The sequence below is a fragment of the Pseudophryne corroboree genome, chromosome 2 (genome assembly GCF_028390025.1).
Source record: "Pseudophryne corroboree isolate aPseCor3 chromosome 2, aPseCor3.hap2, whole genome shotgun sequence".
Lineage (NCBI taxonomy): Eukaryota > Metazoa > Chordata > Amphibia > Anura > Myobatrachidae > Pseudophryne > Pseudophryne corroboree.
The window spans coordinates 449172700-449188163 of record NC_086445.1 but is presented as its reverse complement, the minus strand read 5'-3'; the positions used below and the strand labels follow the sequence as shown (position 1 = coordinate 449188163).

Sequence of the window (15464 nt, the reverse complement as noted above, 5' to 3'; positions counted from 1 at the left end):
GAAATCGCGATTTCTGCGCGGTCCATGGGAGACTGATCGCGCGGCTTGCGTGGACACTGTACTGCTCAGGGACCCCACTATATCCACCAGGGCAGTCACGGAGCGTGGGCATATATTTCACAGGCTCCATATAGTACCGGTGGTGAAGTCCAGCATTGTGGGGATAGAGTGCTGCCTGTAGCCCCTCCCCCCAGCTTCGGGCGCCATCTCCTGCAGATGCTCCCACCCTGGAGCTGCTTTCACTTTCCCCTCACTCCCTGCTGAGACCTTGCGCCATTTTTCACTGAATGGCTGCTCTCTATGGGATTGCTGGGTGATGTCTCCTCTGTATAGCCGCCTCTTCCAGCGCCGTGTTTATACAGGACACTTGAGTATTCTACCTGTCATTTTGACTCTGTTAGTTAAGAAATAAGTGTGCTGCTGACCGAATAGGTGGTACGATTATTCTGTGATATACATCCAGTTCTACTGTGCATTATCTCTCTGCATATCTACTTTTATATGTAAATTGCTTGTCCAGTGCAGTATTATTGTTGTGCCATATAGCTGCTGTGTGTTTTTATCACACCTTTGCTATCACTATATTCTGAGCCCTGTTAGGATAAGTGAGTTTAATTGAAGTACCCCTTGAACTCATTCACAGTGTACACAAATGATCTGTTATCAGTTGTTTCTTAAGCAGCCTGAACCCAGCAGAGCAATTCAATTGTTTCTCCATTCAGGGGTGAATACGAATCCTGAGGCACCCATTTATTTCTGCTTTACCCCTTCTCAGGGAGCAAGCAGAAATGTGTGAAAAGGCGGGCTTTTCACACACACAACCAATAGTTTAGACAGGTTTAGCCACCTTACACGGCTCAACGTTCAAAAAGGGAATGGGGTGTCCAGTGATGAAACCTCAATTGCATTTGCTCCGTTTCGAGTGACTGATGATATGGCATGACGGTTGAATCTCTCCAAGGAGCTATGGGCAGTCAACTGAAGGAGTCGTCAGATTTTCACCCATAGACTGCAGTAGAAATGAGATGTTTTGGTAATGAGTGCTGAGAGCATTGCTGCACCGCTGACATGGACGATGAAACATGAATCCCACAGACTTGTCCTAGCTCCACATTCGTAGTGTTGTGCAGTAGGGAACCTCAGTTTCCCATGCTGGATTAAATTGCTCTAAGTGCATGGAAAACCTAAATTGGTCCTTTGATGAAATGTTGTGAAAACCATACAAAATAATAATTGTTTTCTCCAATTTATTTGAATTTATTACCCTATAATAGGGAAGACCTATTGAAGTCTCTAATTACTCCAGAATGGCACTCGTGCTTGTAGTATTGCCTGAAACTTTGCGGCAAGTACATTTTTGGCAGTGTGAGTTCCTGATGCATGGCTGTGCACATCTCTGAGAATTATTGTTTCCAATATCACACATTTTCCTGTGCACCTCTATGAGATGCAAGGGGAACATATGCGAATTTGGTGGCTGCAAAGTTCTGACTAATTATCCCGATTGATAAGTGTATATGCAACTATTTGTATAAGCCTTAATTGTGTAAAAAAAACAGCTGTGGTGTGGCTAGCAGTCAGGTAGTGTATAAAACTTTGAGAAAGTTGCTTCTTGAATGTTGAAAATATAGTGAAAATTATGGTTCCATATCATGTCTCAAAAAATAAATAAATCACACTTGATGGTAAACTGAAAAGTCAACATTTCTTGTTAAGATTTTGGGATGTAAGAGCGCCCAAGTGCGGCGGCCATGCGGGATGGAGGCTGAACGTGGATGGTTTCTTTTTTTAAAAGGGCCAATCATGTACAAGGCTAAACTATGACTTGTTCATGATTGCCCCTTTTAAAAAGAAGTCCGAGTTCGGCCAGCATTCCGCACGGCCGCCGAACTCGGGCGCTATTACATACGGCCCATTTTGTCCATGTATTGTTAAGTTGGATACACACTATATAAGTTTATCTGTCCACTGTGGCTGGTTGTAACGAAAATCTGGTAATGTCTTGTAGCAAATGACAATCAACCATTCGCTCCCAAAATCCAGAAACTGGACAAACTGTGGTTCAGATAAATAGGTTTTTAAACTGATTTAACCAATTTGTCTGAGCATTTTTGTCTGTTTTCCAGTGTTTGGGAGCAAATGGCCAATTGGACAGAGAACCTTTATTGCAGTGGTTCTCAAATTGTGTGCCTATGCACCCTGGGATGCCTCGAGACACTTGCAGCGGTGCCTTGGATTGGTGGTCCAGGACCAATTCAAATTATGATCAATGCAGTAGGCAAAACCAATGCTGGTGGCTGTCGATCATAAAATATGTGCAACGGAAGCAAATACTGTCCCTCACTACCGAAACCCGGACTTTGGACACCCGTTTAGGCGGGTGTAGTATGGTATGCCAGCGGTCGGGCTCCCGGCGACCAGCATACCGGCGCCGGGAGCCCGACCGCCGGCATACCGATAGTGTGGCGAGCGCAAATGAGCCCCTTGCGGGCTCGCTGCGCGCGCCACGCTATTTTATTCTCCCTCCAGGGGGGTCGTGGACCCCCACGAGGGAGAATAAGTGTCTGTATGCCGGCTGTCGGGATTCCGGCGCCGGTATACTGTGCGCCGGGATCCCGACAGCTGGCATACTGAAGACCACCCGTTCAGGCTTACTAGACTGTGTTAGCCGCTTTGCACGGCAAAATCTGGGCTGAAAGGCGGCTTAACTAGCAATGGGCGTCTGATCGAAGGAACAAATTAATAGCTTTGATAGACTCCCATTGCTAAAGATGCGCAGCAGGGGCCCAAAAAACTATTGAATCGGCCCCATAGTGTGTATCCAGCTTTACTCCTTAAAGTGATTTACAGCTAAATTAGCTAGGACTGTGTCCCTAATTGGAGGCATTGTATAAATAATTAGCAATGTATGTATATTTTGCTAAAAACCTGGTATTATTTGTGTTAGTCATACCTCTACAGAATCTAATTTATTGTACTGCACATTTTTCATAAAGTTGCTAAAGTTTTTTAATTTTTTTACAGAACTGAATAAAAATCCAGTAGAGGGTTTCTCAGCAGGTTTAATAGATGACAATGACCTATACCGATGGGAAGTTCTTATTATTGGCCCACCAGATACATTATAGTGAGTATAATCTTAAATATGTCACCAAGTATATTGGGATGGGTAATCTAATTTTTATTTGAATTTCTGAGTTTTGCAACCACCTTCTCCAGTGCTCCTTACAGACTGCACACATTAGACTGGGCAAGTACTTGTTACGGGCAGTTCGACCGGTAATGGAATCGCCTTTTTTACAGTGATAAACTCTGCTCATCATACAACTGCCACCATCAATGTGAACAAATCATTGTATCCCAACAGCCCACAATAAACATAATATGAAATACTACCAAATTAATTTAAGTGTGATCTTGTGTAAGTATTTCTTGATGAATCGGGCTACTTTCAAAGTCCGTAATGGACCACCATTTATGAGACGTGTGTGTGTGTGTGTGTGTGTGTGTGTGTACACAAAATTCATAAATTTAGCTTCTAGAAGTAAGTAGTTTTTCACAATGTTATTGCAAGATGGGATCGTCCAAGGGATACTGCTACATACATTTGGTAAAAGTGCAATGAGCGTAACCTGGGCACATTGTTTAATAAAGTGATGAAATTACCAAGTGGTTAATGAACATGGGTTTACTTTAATACAAATCAAAATTTTGAGGTAATATCTTAAAGCTTGAATAAATCATTTTTATTTATTTTTAACCTTTTTCGGTAAACTGAATTAATTTTACTGTTATAACAGCCGTTTGACCCAATTTAAGTACCCAAAATACTTTTTGTTATAACCAATAATAAACTTATGTAATGTTATCTGATTTAGATTAGCTTGTTTTGGGGGGTACAGGCAGATTTAACCATTTTACACTTTTCACAGCTGCCAACAATTTTCGCGGTAATCCCGTTTTTGTGGATTTGCAGTTGAATAAGCAAATTGTGGGAGCGCGCATGTCAGCAAAGAGCTATGAAAGCGGCAACTGCATTAAATGTGGGGGCGCGCATATCGGCAAAGAGCTATGAAAGCGGCAACTGCATTAAATGACCGCATTTTCACGGGTACTTGAATTCGGCCCTATATTCTGTGGTACATACTGCTGTTCTACTATCATGCTGGTATTTGTTTCTGTAGGTGTTTCTCCAATGTCCTTTCAAACTAAAGACTTTCTGTACCAACAGAATTGTAGAAAATCTTCCAGCACAAAATATTGTAGTGTTAATCTTATCAAATCACATTAGTTTGGGTTTTATTTCATTTAATTATGCAGACCTAAAAATTCCTATAGCAATGTTAGCAATTAATTTCTAGCCATGCACTTTTTAAACTGGTTTAAAATTGTCGTGTCCCTTACATATTGAACTGCCCAGAATTTCCTACTTGTATTTTAATGTAAACTTTTAGGTGGGCTACACATAGTCTTACAATAATATCCCTTTAAATTGGGCACTCATGAATTACACAGGTTCTGTGGCTGGCTGACTTCAAACCTGCATTTCAGTTTTAATCGGCCACATAACCTGTGCAATTTATGAGTGTCCCAGTTTAAAGGTATAGCATGGTACCTAGCTATACAGTATTTTACATGTACCCCCTGGCTACCTTGAAACACTTGCCACACAGCTGCCACTATCTTGCAATGTTCCAGGTAGTAAAGATTGTTTCATAATATGTAGTTAGTGACCTACATATATATCAATGCAATTCATTTCATTGTGTCATATCAGTGATCATAACTACAGACTACAATGGTCTTTGTTTCAAATCTTGTAACGTTGGAACCTTGGATGGGGCAGGATTGAGTAATCATAACTGGAAATTTATACACTTTTTCTAGGTGTTTCACTGACATTTAGATTTCTTACTACTTTGTGCAGCCTATTAAACTTTGTTCTGTGGCCCTCATTCCGAGTTCGCTCGCAAGCTGCTTTTAGCAGCTTTGCACACGCTAAGCCGCCGCCTACTGGGAGTGAATCTTAGCTTATCAAAATTGCGAACGAAAGATTAGCAAAATTGCGAATAGACACTTCTTAGCAGTTTCTGAGTAGCTCCACACTTACTCGGCATCTGCGATCAGTTCAGTCAGTTTCGTTCCTGGTTTGACGTCACAAACACACCCAGCGTTCGCCCAGACACTCCTCCGTTTCTCCAGCCACTCCCGCGTTTTTCCCAGAAACGGTAGCGTTTTTTCGCACACACCCATAAAACGGCCAGTTTCCGCCCAGAAACACCCACTTCCTGTCAATCACATTACGATCACCAGAACGAAGAAAAAACCTTGTAATGCCGTGAGTAAAATACCTAACTGCATAGCAAATTTACTTGGCGCAGTCGCACTGCGGACATTGCGCATGCGCATTAGCGACTAATCGCTCTGTTGCGAGAAAAAAATAACGAGCGAACAACTCGGAATGACCCCCAGTGTGAGAATTTTTCGACAGGGTTTTCTTTTATCTGTCTAGTTAAAATTTTATTTTACGCAAATTAAGGTAAATTACAGGGTTTTTTTCTTCATTGAAGCATGAATACACAATTTATTAAAAGCAAGTTTGACACACATTACATTAGTAATATATAGAGTACAATAAACGTAAGTGTTGCACATAGACAAATAGTAGAAAAGATGCAATATCCACATATGTGTAAACCTATAAGATACCTAGACTCAGACATGCATATCTCAGCCACCCGGAGCGGGAGCAGTATCAATAGCAATCTCCGGGTGTTGGGAGTATATATTTGTGTTTCATACCACAATGTACCTAGCAAACGTTTCCACAGTTCCCTAAGTAGTGGGATAAAGTGTCAGTGTAGCTCTTTCGTGTCAAAAGACCCCCTCCCCCTCCTCGGCATACATTAATTGCACACATCATTGACCCCTCCCCAGCACATATCAACTACACACACACCCTGCACACATTAATGACCCCCCTCCTCAGCATACATTAATGACCCACCCAGCATACATTAATTACACACTCCCTGCACACATTAATGACCCCTCCTCCACAGCACACATTAACTACACCCCCCCTCACCCCACACCCCAGTACACATTAAAATGACACTCCCCCCAGCACACGTTTAAGTTAAAACGTTCAGTACATGCTGCTGCCGGTGCTGCTGCTGCCTGACAGTGTGACAGGCGCAGGCTGCAGCAGACGTCCCTGCCAGTAACACTGCCCATCAGTAAGGTAGCAGAGCAGGAGGAGCGCCTGTCTAGACAAGCGTCTCCCTGCATTGCAGACCTTGCTGAGCGGGTAGTGCCGGTCCTGGTGGGGGTAAAGATATGTTCTGTGAAATATGTTAAGGAAGATTTCAACAGGAATCATTTTAATTGAATTAACTAAGGTCGTAACAAAGTCTGTATAGTTAGGAACAGGAGTTGGTCTCCCCATTGTGCAAGCCCGCCTGTTATCATGTCATAGTTTAGTGGGGTGATTTAAAAGGAGTAATGAATAGATATGACTTTATAAGAAGGTGGTCTCTTTGAGCAGTAGGCTGTCCAGAGGATTATCCCAGTCATCCAGTGACCATACTCTAGAAGGAGTCGCAGCAAAGTGTTGAGCTTGGAGATAAGCTAGGGAAAAGGTCTAGGAACTAGGTATTTGGTGGCAGTTTGTGAAAAGAGCAATGGTTTCCTAGTCTAGGGGTCAGTAAGTTGTCGGATAGAGATAAGGCTTGTTTCAAACCACATGGTAAAGGGAGTTCTTTCCTCTCCATGTTGGAAAGCATGGTTGTGTCTGGAAGAAAATAATATATAAATAAGTTTCACGAGCATTTGTGACGAAGGAGCAGACATTAATAATGGGTTAGATTGGACCAATAAATGTAAGTGAAGGACAGCAGTCAAATTGGCTCCATCTAGAAATGTACATTCTAAAGGTATATTTGCTTACATATCATTGTTATGTAGCCAATCTCTCAAATAACGGGGATGAGCAGCATGACTATACGCAGTAATGTTAAGCATATTGATAGCCCCATTTGTTCTAATTTGTTGGAGTCTCACGAGTCCTATTCGAGCTCTTACCATTCCAAATAAAGGTGCGAATCAACCTTTCAAACTCAAGTCTCACTCTTAGTCAATAGAATGGGGAAGGACTGGAGGGATGATCTGGGTAATAGAACCATTTTTACTATATTGGCCTGTCCTAAGTAAAACAGGTTAAGCTTGTGCCATTTCTCTGTTTCCCCACTTGTTGTGTTTTATGCTTCTTTACCCTGTTACTGTGTAATGCTTTTATGCCCCTTCTCCCCCTGCAAACGCTTAAATATAACTGTACAAGTCCAATCCAAACTCCTTAATTGAGAATTGGGGGAAAACTATGGCTTCTATCCTCAATGTATATTTTCGATTGTTTATTTGAAACAATTTTTTTGTGCTTTTTATTTTTGTTTCTCTAGTGAGGGTGGTGTCTTCAAGGCTCATCTTACTTTTCCAAGAGATTATCCCCTGAGGCCGCCGAAAATGAAGTTTATAACAGAAATCTGGCACCCAAATGGTGGGTTGTCAATCACTTTTTCTCTTCACAAATATTCTATTTCAATACAAGTGTCTCTTACCCCAATGATCAGGAAAATTTTCAGTTTTTTTTTTTTTAATGTTCTAGTTTAACATGGAATAATATATGTTAACATCTAGGAAAGTATTTATATTGAGTCTGGGAATTTATTAGGTTAGTGCTGTCTTTCAAGTGGTCATAATCTGTTTGTTGCCTTGGGCTGGCAGTTTTGGAGGTAAATAAATATGGTTAGGATTGTAGTGATGCAGTGGGCCAGAGAAACTCACAATAGTATATTACAGTATTAAGTTATAGGCTAAGGTGAGAGGTGTAGTGCAATAACAAAGTACATTTTATATGCCAGGTACTTAGTATATTGCCAGTCTCTGCACAATATATATGGTCTTTATTGCTACAGGGTGGGATTAGGATAGTCCAGATACTACTTTCCAGCATTGAAAGATTTGAGGTGGTGTTCAAATTAATTTCATTCTATAAACTTTTTTTAGATAATGGGATATACACCACAGATAAGCACCTTTTTATGTCTTTATTTTATGATTTCTTTATTTTTACGTTTATTGGTTTTGATTAATATCCCATTAAAAGAAAAATGCTATACCATGTGATTCCCTCTTGTTTTCACATGAGCCTTCTAAGCACCTACCTTTCTACACTTGAGGATGAAAAGGATTTATAGAGAAAAACAGCAGATAATCATTACAGACCATATATCTGGTTCTGGGATTGGCATGTACTAAGTACCTGGCACTTTGTTGTTTCACTTTACCCTGACCACACCATTCAATACTGCAATACACTATTGTGATTTTTCTTCTGTCCAGTGCATCGCTACATTCCTATCTATATCGGGCGTTAGGGCTGAAGGATACATCCCCAATAAATTAGAAAATGTATGGCTCCTAAATTACAGTAAGAGATCCCAGGAGTTTACAGATTAGCTTATTTATGAGTCTTATCGGTCCGCATTTATTTTGCACCTTTGTTGATTTCAAATATATCCTTCATTACATCTACCGCATTAAGAGCGTGTCCTAATTTCATCTTTTTCATTATCTTCACTGATCCATCCAGTTGACACAATATGAGGACACCAGCCCCAAGAAACAGAGCAGGGAAGTTTAGGAAAGACTCACTGGATATTGATTATTTCACCTAATTGGGTTTTATATTTCCTGTATGCTACAGGTCTTGTTTCTGTTATCTTAAGGTGCCTGTGCCCCAAACCCCTCCAGCACAGCAATGTACAGATATATTTATGCTATATATTTATACTCTTTAATGTGTAGTAACGGGAGCTATATATCCTATAGTTGTTGCTAAATGTATCTAGATTATTTTGTTTCTTGCATAATTCAAATATCCGCACAGCCGTTATGTTCTCATTCATATTTGTTATAGTTTTTTTGAGATCTAGACTAAGATTTAATCACTGAGAAACAGTTGTACTTTTGATTTAATGCATTCACATAGGAACGATCCATGAGAATCATGGGCGTATCTATAATGGGTGCAGGGTACACCCAGTCAAAATACTTACCTCTCTGTTGCCACCACAGGTATCACATTGGACATAGTTCAAGCGCCATGTTTCCAGAGATTCCCGCTGCAGATATTGCTGGAAACCGGCAATTGCCAGGGTCTACTCCAAAAAAAAAATGGTGATAGAGAGCGGAGGGGGAATAGGGTAAATAGAGGCTGCACACTCCCCTCTCTTGATCTGTCCCTGATGAGTAGTGCAGTGTAGGAGGAGAGACTGCACAAGTAAATGCTGTTACCATTGTTGTAAATGGCCTGCCCTGAAGATCTGTGGGTTTGCAGACTCATTAGTAAGAGCCTGGCTCCACTTAAGGGGGGTATAGACGGGAGAGATGTGTGCTGAGCGAACCGCTCAGCACACATCTCTCCCGCCGCTCAACACAGCGCGATGTGTGCTGAGCGATGCGGGGGGAGGACGGGGGCCGCTCATTTCACCCAGCGGGTGGAATGAGCGACTTGCTAGACTGGCCTGCATGCAGGCTCAATCTAGCAGCGGCGATAGCGATGTGCGGGGCCGCGCAACGCTATCGCTGTGGGGGCTACACACGAGTGATCTGTGCTTAAAATCTAAGCAATCTAGTCAGATTGCTTAGATTTTAAGCATGGATCTCTCCGTGAGTACCCCCCTTTACAGATAAAAGCTGTGCTCTTTATGTTCCAATGATGCTTATCTGAATATGAATTGAAGGGGCATGCTGCTAGCTTGCGTTGTTCCCTGCCAAGCTATGCATCTCTCATTACACTTTACCATGAATTGTCTTGCACCAAATGCTTTACAGACACCAAGGGATTTATCCAGTCATATACAGCTTGATGTGCGTATAACAACTACAATTTATGTATTTATCTTAAAACAAATTGTTAAATTTCATGTCTTTGTTTATTTTTTCCAAACCAAATTTCACTTTAATCTTTTCAGTTGATAAGAATGGTGATGTGTGTATATCCATTCTCCACGAGCCTGGTGAGGATAAATATGGCTATGAGAAACCAGAAGAGCGCTGGCTTCCTATCCATACGGTGGAAACCATTATGATCAGTGTAATTTCTATGCTAGCAGACCCCAATGGAGACTCGCCAGCCAATGTGGATGCAGCAGTACGTTCACCTCTTGTGCTTCTTTATGATTGCTAAAACCTTTTCTGAGATCATGTCTAGCGATTGATAACAGATAAAAAAAAAAAAGTCCCCTTTCTTTTTACGTGTGCATTGCATATTATGTAATGATGCGTTTGTTATTTAAAACTTTGACGTAAGTGGTTGTGTATTTCCCATGCAGTATGTGTGGAATTGGTCAAATGTACCACCCAATGTATATCCGGTGGTGGTAGCCCCATTGGATGTGTGAGGGGTCCTACATTACACAAACACTAATAAAAGTGGATACATCAGGTGTTTTATTTTTTTTCTTCTAAGTGGTTCTTCAAGAATAATTCCACTCAAACAATTTTTACTGCCATCCAGCAGTCAAATTTTTGTGGCCCTTACTGAGAAGAACACATTTAGGTAGAGGGCATATATATGGTTGCTTTTGGGTTTTTTTTTTTTTGTTTTTGCTTTTACCTCTATGGGATGGACAATTCATAGTATTGGTGTGGCTGGTTGGAAACTTGCAGCTACCTCTATGGGATGGACAATTCATAGTATTTTTGTGTGGCTGGTTGGAAACTTGCAGTTAATTGAATCCCATTAGTGCCTGTAATGCAGCTAGCAAAGGACAACTATAAATTACAGAAAAGGTGTTTTGGTGGAATTAAACTTGTAAAACTTGAATGTTGAAAAATCTAACATTAAAGACTCTACAATGCCTCACTCTTACACTACGATAGGTTCAGCTGTTAGTGTCCGGTTTCTAGCTTGGTTATACTTCACCTTCAGGATACATGTTATGCATATGTGACCTGCATGTGACTTGAAAAACTTTTTTGAAAGCTCCAGCTACAAGTTTTGGACTTTAACTTCAAAATGTAGTTTACATTATTTGTGCTTCCTAAAGCATGTAATACCAGTGATGGATAGGTGATGTCATGAAATATGCTACAGATACATACCTCATTCCCCACTGCAATAGAAGTGGATGGGTCTTGATGCATCTGTAGAAATTAGAGGTTGGCCACTAGCAATTGATGTCACCAAAAGTGTCTGGGCATGCAACCAATGTGATTAAAGCAATGTTGTGTTTAGCATTATCAATTAATGTTCCTTGCACCTGAGAATCATTTTCTGCACTTTCATAGAACTAAATTCACAATGTTTGACAGTGTTTGCTTTGGAATAACTGAAATGCAATGGACTTGATTATTTTCACTCCCTTGGTTTTATAGAAAGAGTGGAGAGAAGACCGGAATGGTGAATTTAAAAGGAAAGTTGCCCGCTGTGTAAGGAAAAGCCAAGAAACTGCGTTTGAGTGACATTTAAGCAGCAGCTAGTAGCTTCACAATTTCAGGGTAATTGTTTTTCTTCTACCCTGTCTTGCTTTATATTTTGTTTATGCTTATTACAATGTAAAAAGTACTTCCAAACGTTACACTAGCAAATACCATATATTTAATAGCTACTGTAATACAATAACTGTCCATACACCGATTTATATATCAAATGAATTTGTGCTATAAAGTTGGTTAATTAATTTACTACACACTTGTGAGACCAATTTGGAAATATCTCAGCCAGGCCTGGCCAACCTGTGGCTTTCCAGCTGTTGTGAAACTACATATCCCAGCATGCCCTGCCACAGTGTTAGCATTCCTAATAGCAAAACTGTGGAAGGCTTTGCTGGGACTTGTAGGCCTGATCTATAGTGCCCTATACACTGGGTGACAGCAGCAATTTTGACTATAGGTCTAATTCAGAGTTGATCGCAGCAGCAAATTTGTTAGCAGTTGGGCAAAACCATGTGCACTTCAGGTGTGGCAGATATAACATTTGCGCAGAGAGTTAGATTTGGGTGGGTTATTTTATTTCTGTGCAGGGTAAATACTGTCTGATTTATTTTTACACTTCAATTTCAGTTTCAGTTTGAACACACCCCACCCTAATCTAAAACTCTCTCTGCAAATGTTATATCTGCCACACCTACAGTGCACATGGTTTTGGCCAACTGCTAACAAATTTGCTGCTGCGATCAACTCTGAATTACCCCCTATGAACGATCTGAATGATGATCGTTATCGCTAAAATTGTTTTGCATTGCAAAACGACGGGAAACCAATGATGAACGACCATGGAGACACGCATCGGCCATCGTTGGTGCCTACACACTAAACGATATGAACGATATATCGCTCATTTCTGAGTGATATCGGTCATATCGCCCGTCATCATCACCCACTGTGTTAGGGCGCTTAAGACCGTAAGGCACAATTAGATTGGTGAATGCACATTTTTTAGATTCCAATTGTTGTACCTTTTTGGGGTTTTTAGAAGTCCTGACTTGATTGGTCTGTTGCAACGTCTGTTAGCATCCAGTTGGTTGTCCGTCTGGTTTAAAATGCATAAGTTACTCATGAAAGTTCTTACCACTTCAAATAGCATATTTGTTATATGTTGGGATCCTGAGACTTAATCACTAATATTGAAAAGTCTAGCATCTTAATCACATTGCCTGCAGTGAATGACTTCAGTCTTTATAGTCTATGTATTCTCCAGGTCTTTAGCTTAGCCGTCTTTTTTTTTTTATAACTTCAGGATTTCAAACTTAGAATCCCTGGCACTGTGATTTTTATATCTGCTTTTTTATTTCCTCTCAGCCTTATTAAGCATGGTCCTTATAAGATTGGGAGTGTGGCCTACTGGCACGTTATCTGTGACCTCATTAGGGGGTAGCGTATAGTTGTTGGTATGGCAAGGTCCAGTGTAGACGTAAGTATGCCCAACCAATAATAAAGTATGCCCAAGCAATAATAAAGTATGCCCAAGCAATAATTCTGGACTGAGCCATAACCTAAAACGATCTAATATATACGTTCACCTTAGCTGGAAATAATGAAGACTATGAAAGTTTTATGCAGCATCTTCAACATTAATATTGTGAATTGCTATTTACTATTGCCCCATATTCTCTTGTCTAATTTATTTTGTATTTCCCCACCTGTAGGTCTCCACATGAGAAACAAGGCACTGTTTTTCCTGCACTCTACCCACCTTTTGCTGGACTTTTTGTTGTAATAAGTTGGTGAACACTGGCTGACACTGGGGTTGCAATAAGACATGCCAGTTATTAATGCTAAGAGCCTAACAAGTGCCAACTCAAAGGTGATTTACGCATTTCAAAATCTAAAGAACTGCTTTAAACTTCAGGAAGAATTGTACAGACTTGTACATAGCACAACATGATCTGGATAATATATTTACTGTTCATGTACATCCATAAATACACATTGTACCAAATAATGCTTTCCCGTTGTAAGGATATGAATTATGTAGTTCTGAGAATATGAATAGAGCAGAAATATGAAGGAAAAGAGGATTTGTACTCGGGTTTGCCAGGCCTCTATTCACCGTGATCTCTCCAGAGGGGGATGTTGTGTATGAGTGGGGTTTTTTTTTTTCTTAACCCACCCCAGTCCCCCTCTTAATTTGTAAAAGGCAGCAAGAACTATACTGTGTCAGCTTTCAAGTAATGTAGGTTCCCCGACCTGGCAAGTGCTCAGTGAAGTCTCTCAAACATGGATCTTCCGTCTGCTCTTACAATCGAAACTGTTTTCTCTATGCAGAAAAAGCCATTTTGTGACGTTTATGGACAATACTTTCAGGATTGATTTTAACTCTGCCCTGCAGCAGGATTTTAGCAGTGTTTGTGTGTGTTTTTTTTTTTCTTTTCCTTTATTCTTTCTTATTTTGCCCTTTAAATATTTCTATCTTGTGTGTGGGATATTCATCTAATAAATCTATAAACCTATTCCCTAGAAATCCAGGATTCTAACCCTAGCAGTCTTGTACGTTCATGGGTCACTGCAGGAATTTGGTTACCTTTTTAAAAGTGATCACCCACATATAACCCCTAAGGGGCGTAAACTCCGGTAATTAAACTCCTGAAGTGCCTTATCACATCACAAAAATAGCTTCCAAAAATGGGCGACATTTTTTCTCTTTGGGTCCTGTGCAAAACCCTATTCCTACAGAATTGATCTAAACATGTGCTGCTCATCTGCTCTGTAACAAGAGCCAGTTACATCTGAGAGCCTCTAAAACCCTGCTGCTTCTAATGATTCAACCAGTGACTGCATTTCCTGTGCAATCCTTTTCCTTAGTTGTCTGGTATTGAACTTTCAAGAAGGAAAGCATGCATAGGTGTAGGTTTATCAAAGTATCTTCAGGGCTTGTCACAATGTTGTATTTTCTGTCAGGTTTATTTTTTTCTTTTCCATTTCCTTTTTCTCATCCTAAATGTTTGTCTCTTCTCTATATTACAGTCAACTTTCAGTCTTCTGTTTCCTAATTTTTATTTTATTTTTAACTTTCTTCAGTAGTTTTTCCTCAACCAGTGTACAAAGAAAATAAATTGCGATGTATATTTTCATGTAATTTGATTTTGGAATTCTGTCACCTGTAGTGCGTTCTTCCAAAATATAATTTTTTTTTTCCAATATGTCTATATAGATATATTTTTGTATGAATGTACCTTCCAACTCTCGGTGACAACTTAGGGTTTTATATGGAGATTTGGTATACACTGTAGTGAAAGAGGATACTTGTTTTACCTTTCTCCATTAACAAAAAACAATACTTAGAGGTCAATTTATCACAATCCGCATCTGAGGATGTGATTCACAAGCAATTATTGAATACATCGCATGGATAATAATAATCGGATACAGGGATAATGGACAAATACAGAGATAGTATGAATAATAATCGCATACAAGGACAAAGCTTGCGAGAAAGCTTTGACCCTGCAATGCCAATCTGCAGACATATTGGGGTATTTTTTTGTGAAAGTCTACAGTCAGCAGGTCTCCTCCCCCGTCCGCCGCTGCTCATACTCGCCAGACCAGGAATCATTTCTCTGGGAGGGCTGCTGGTCTTCTGATCCATTCCCTGCTGTGTCCCCTGGTGCTGTAAAGTAAGCTGCCATTTCACAGCACAACTTTACTGCATCGGGGGTCACACAGCAGTGCAGGCGGACCTGATGACCAGCAGCCCTCACCGGAGCACTGATCTCTGGGTGTAAGTAAGTATGATTTATTTTCTATAATCCTTTTTTTTTTTTTTTTTTCAGTGGTCAGCTTTTGTGTCCATCGGACGCACACTGCTGATCACACTGGCCGGGTCCATGACCGCTGGCAAAGAAAGTTTAGCAGTAAGCAGGATTCACAGTGAGACCTCTGATAACGCTATCTGAATATAG

The 15464-nt window shown here is 40.5% G+C and overlaps 1 protein-coding gene across 2 annotated transcripts in view; it reads left to right on the top strand.

Annotated features, from left to right (window-relative positions):
* The window catches only part of UBE2G1 (ubiquitin conjugating enzyme E2 G1), a 78870-nt gene extending 64165 nt beyond the window's left edge, over positions 1-14705 (top strand). For both annotated transcript variants that reach the window (XM_063953706.1, XM_063953707.1), the window contains exons 2-6: positions 3025-3127; positions 7458-7555; positions 10035-10213; positions 11440-11562; positions 13212-14705. In XM_063953706.1, the coding sequence (XP_063809776.1) occupies positions 3025-3127; positions 7458-7555; positions 10035-10213; positions 11440-11526 (467 nt within the window). In that variant the 3' untranslated portion in view covers positions 11527-11562; positions 13212-14705. The remainder of the gene's footprint in view (positions 1-3024; positions 3128-7457; positions 7556-10034; positions 10214-11439; positions 11563-13211) is intronic.
* Positions 14706-15464: the final 759 nt, after the last annotated feature.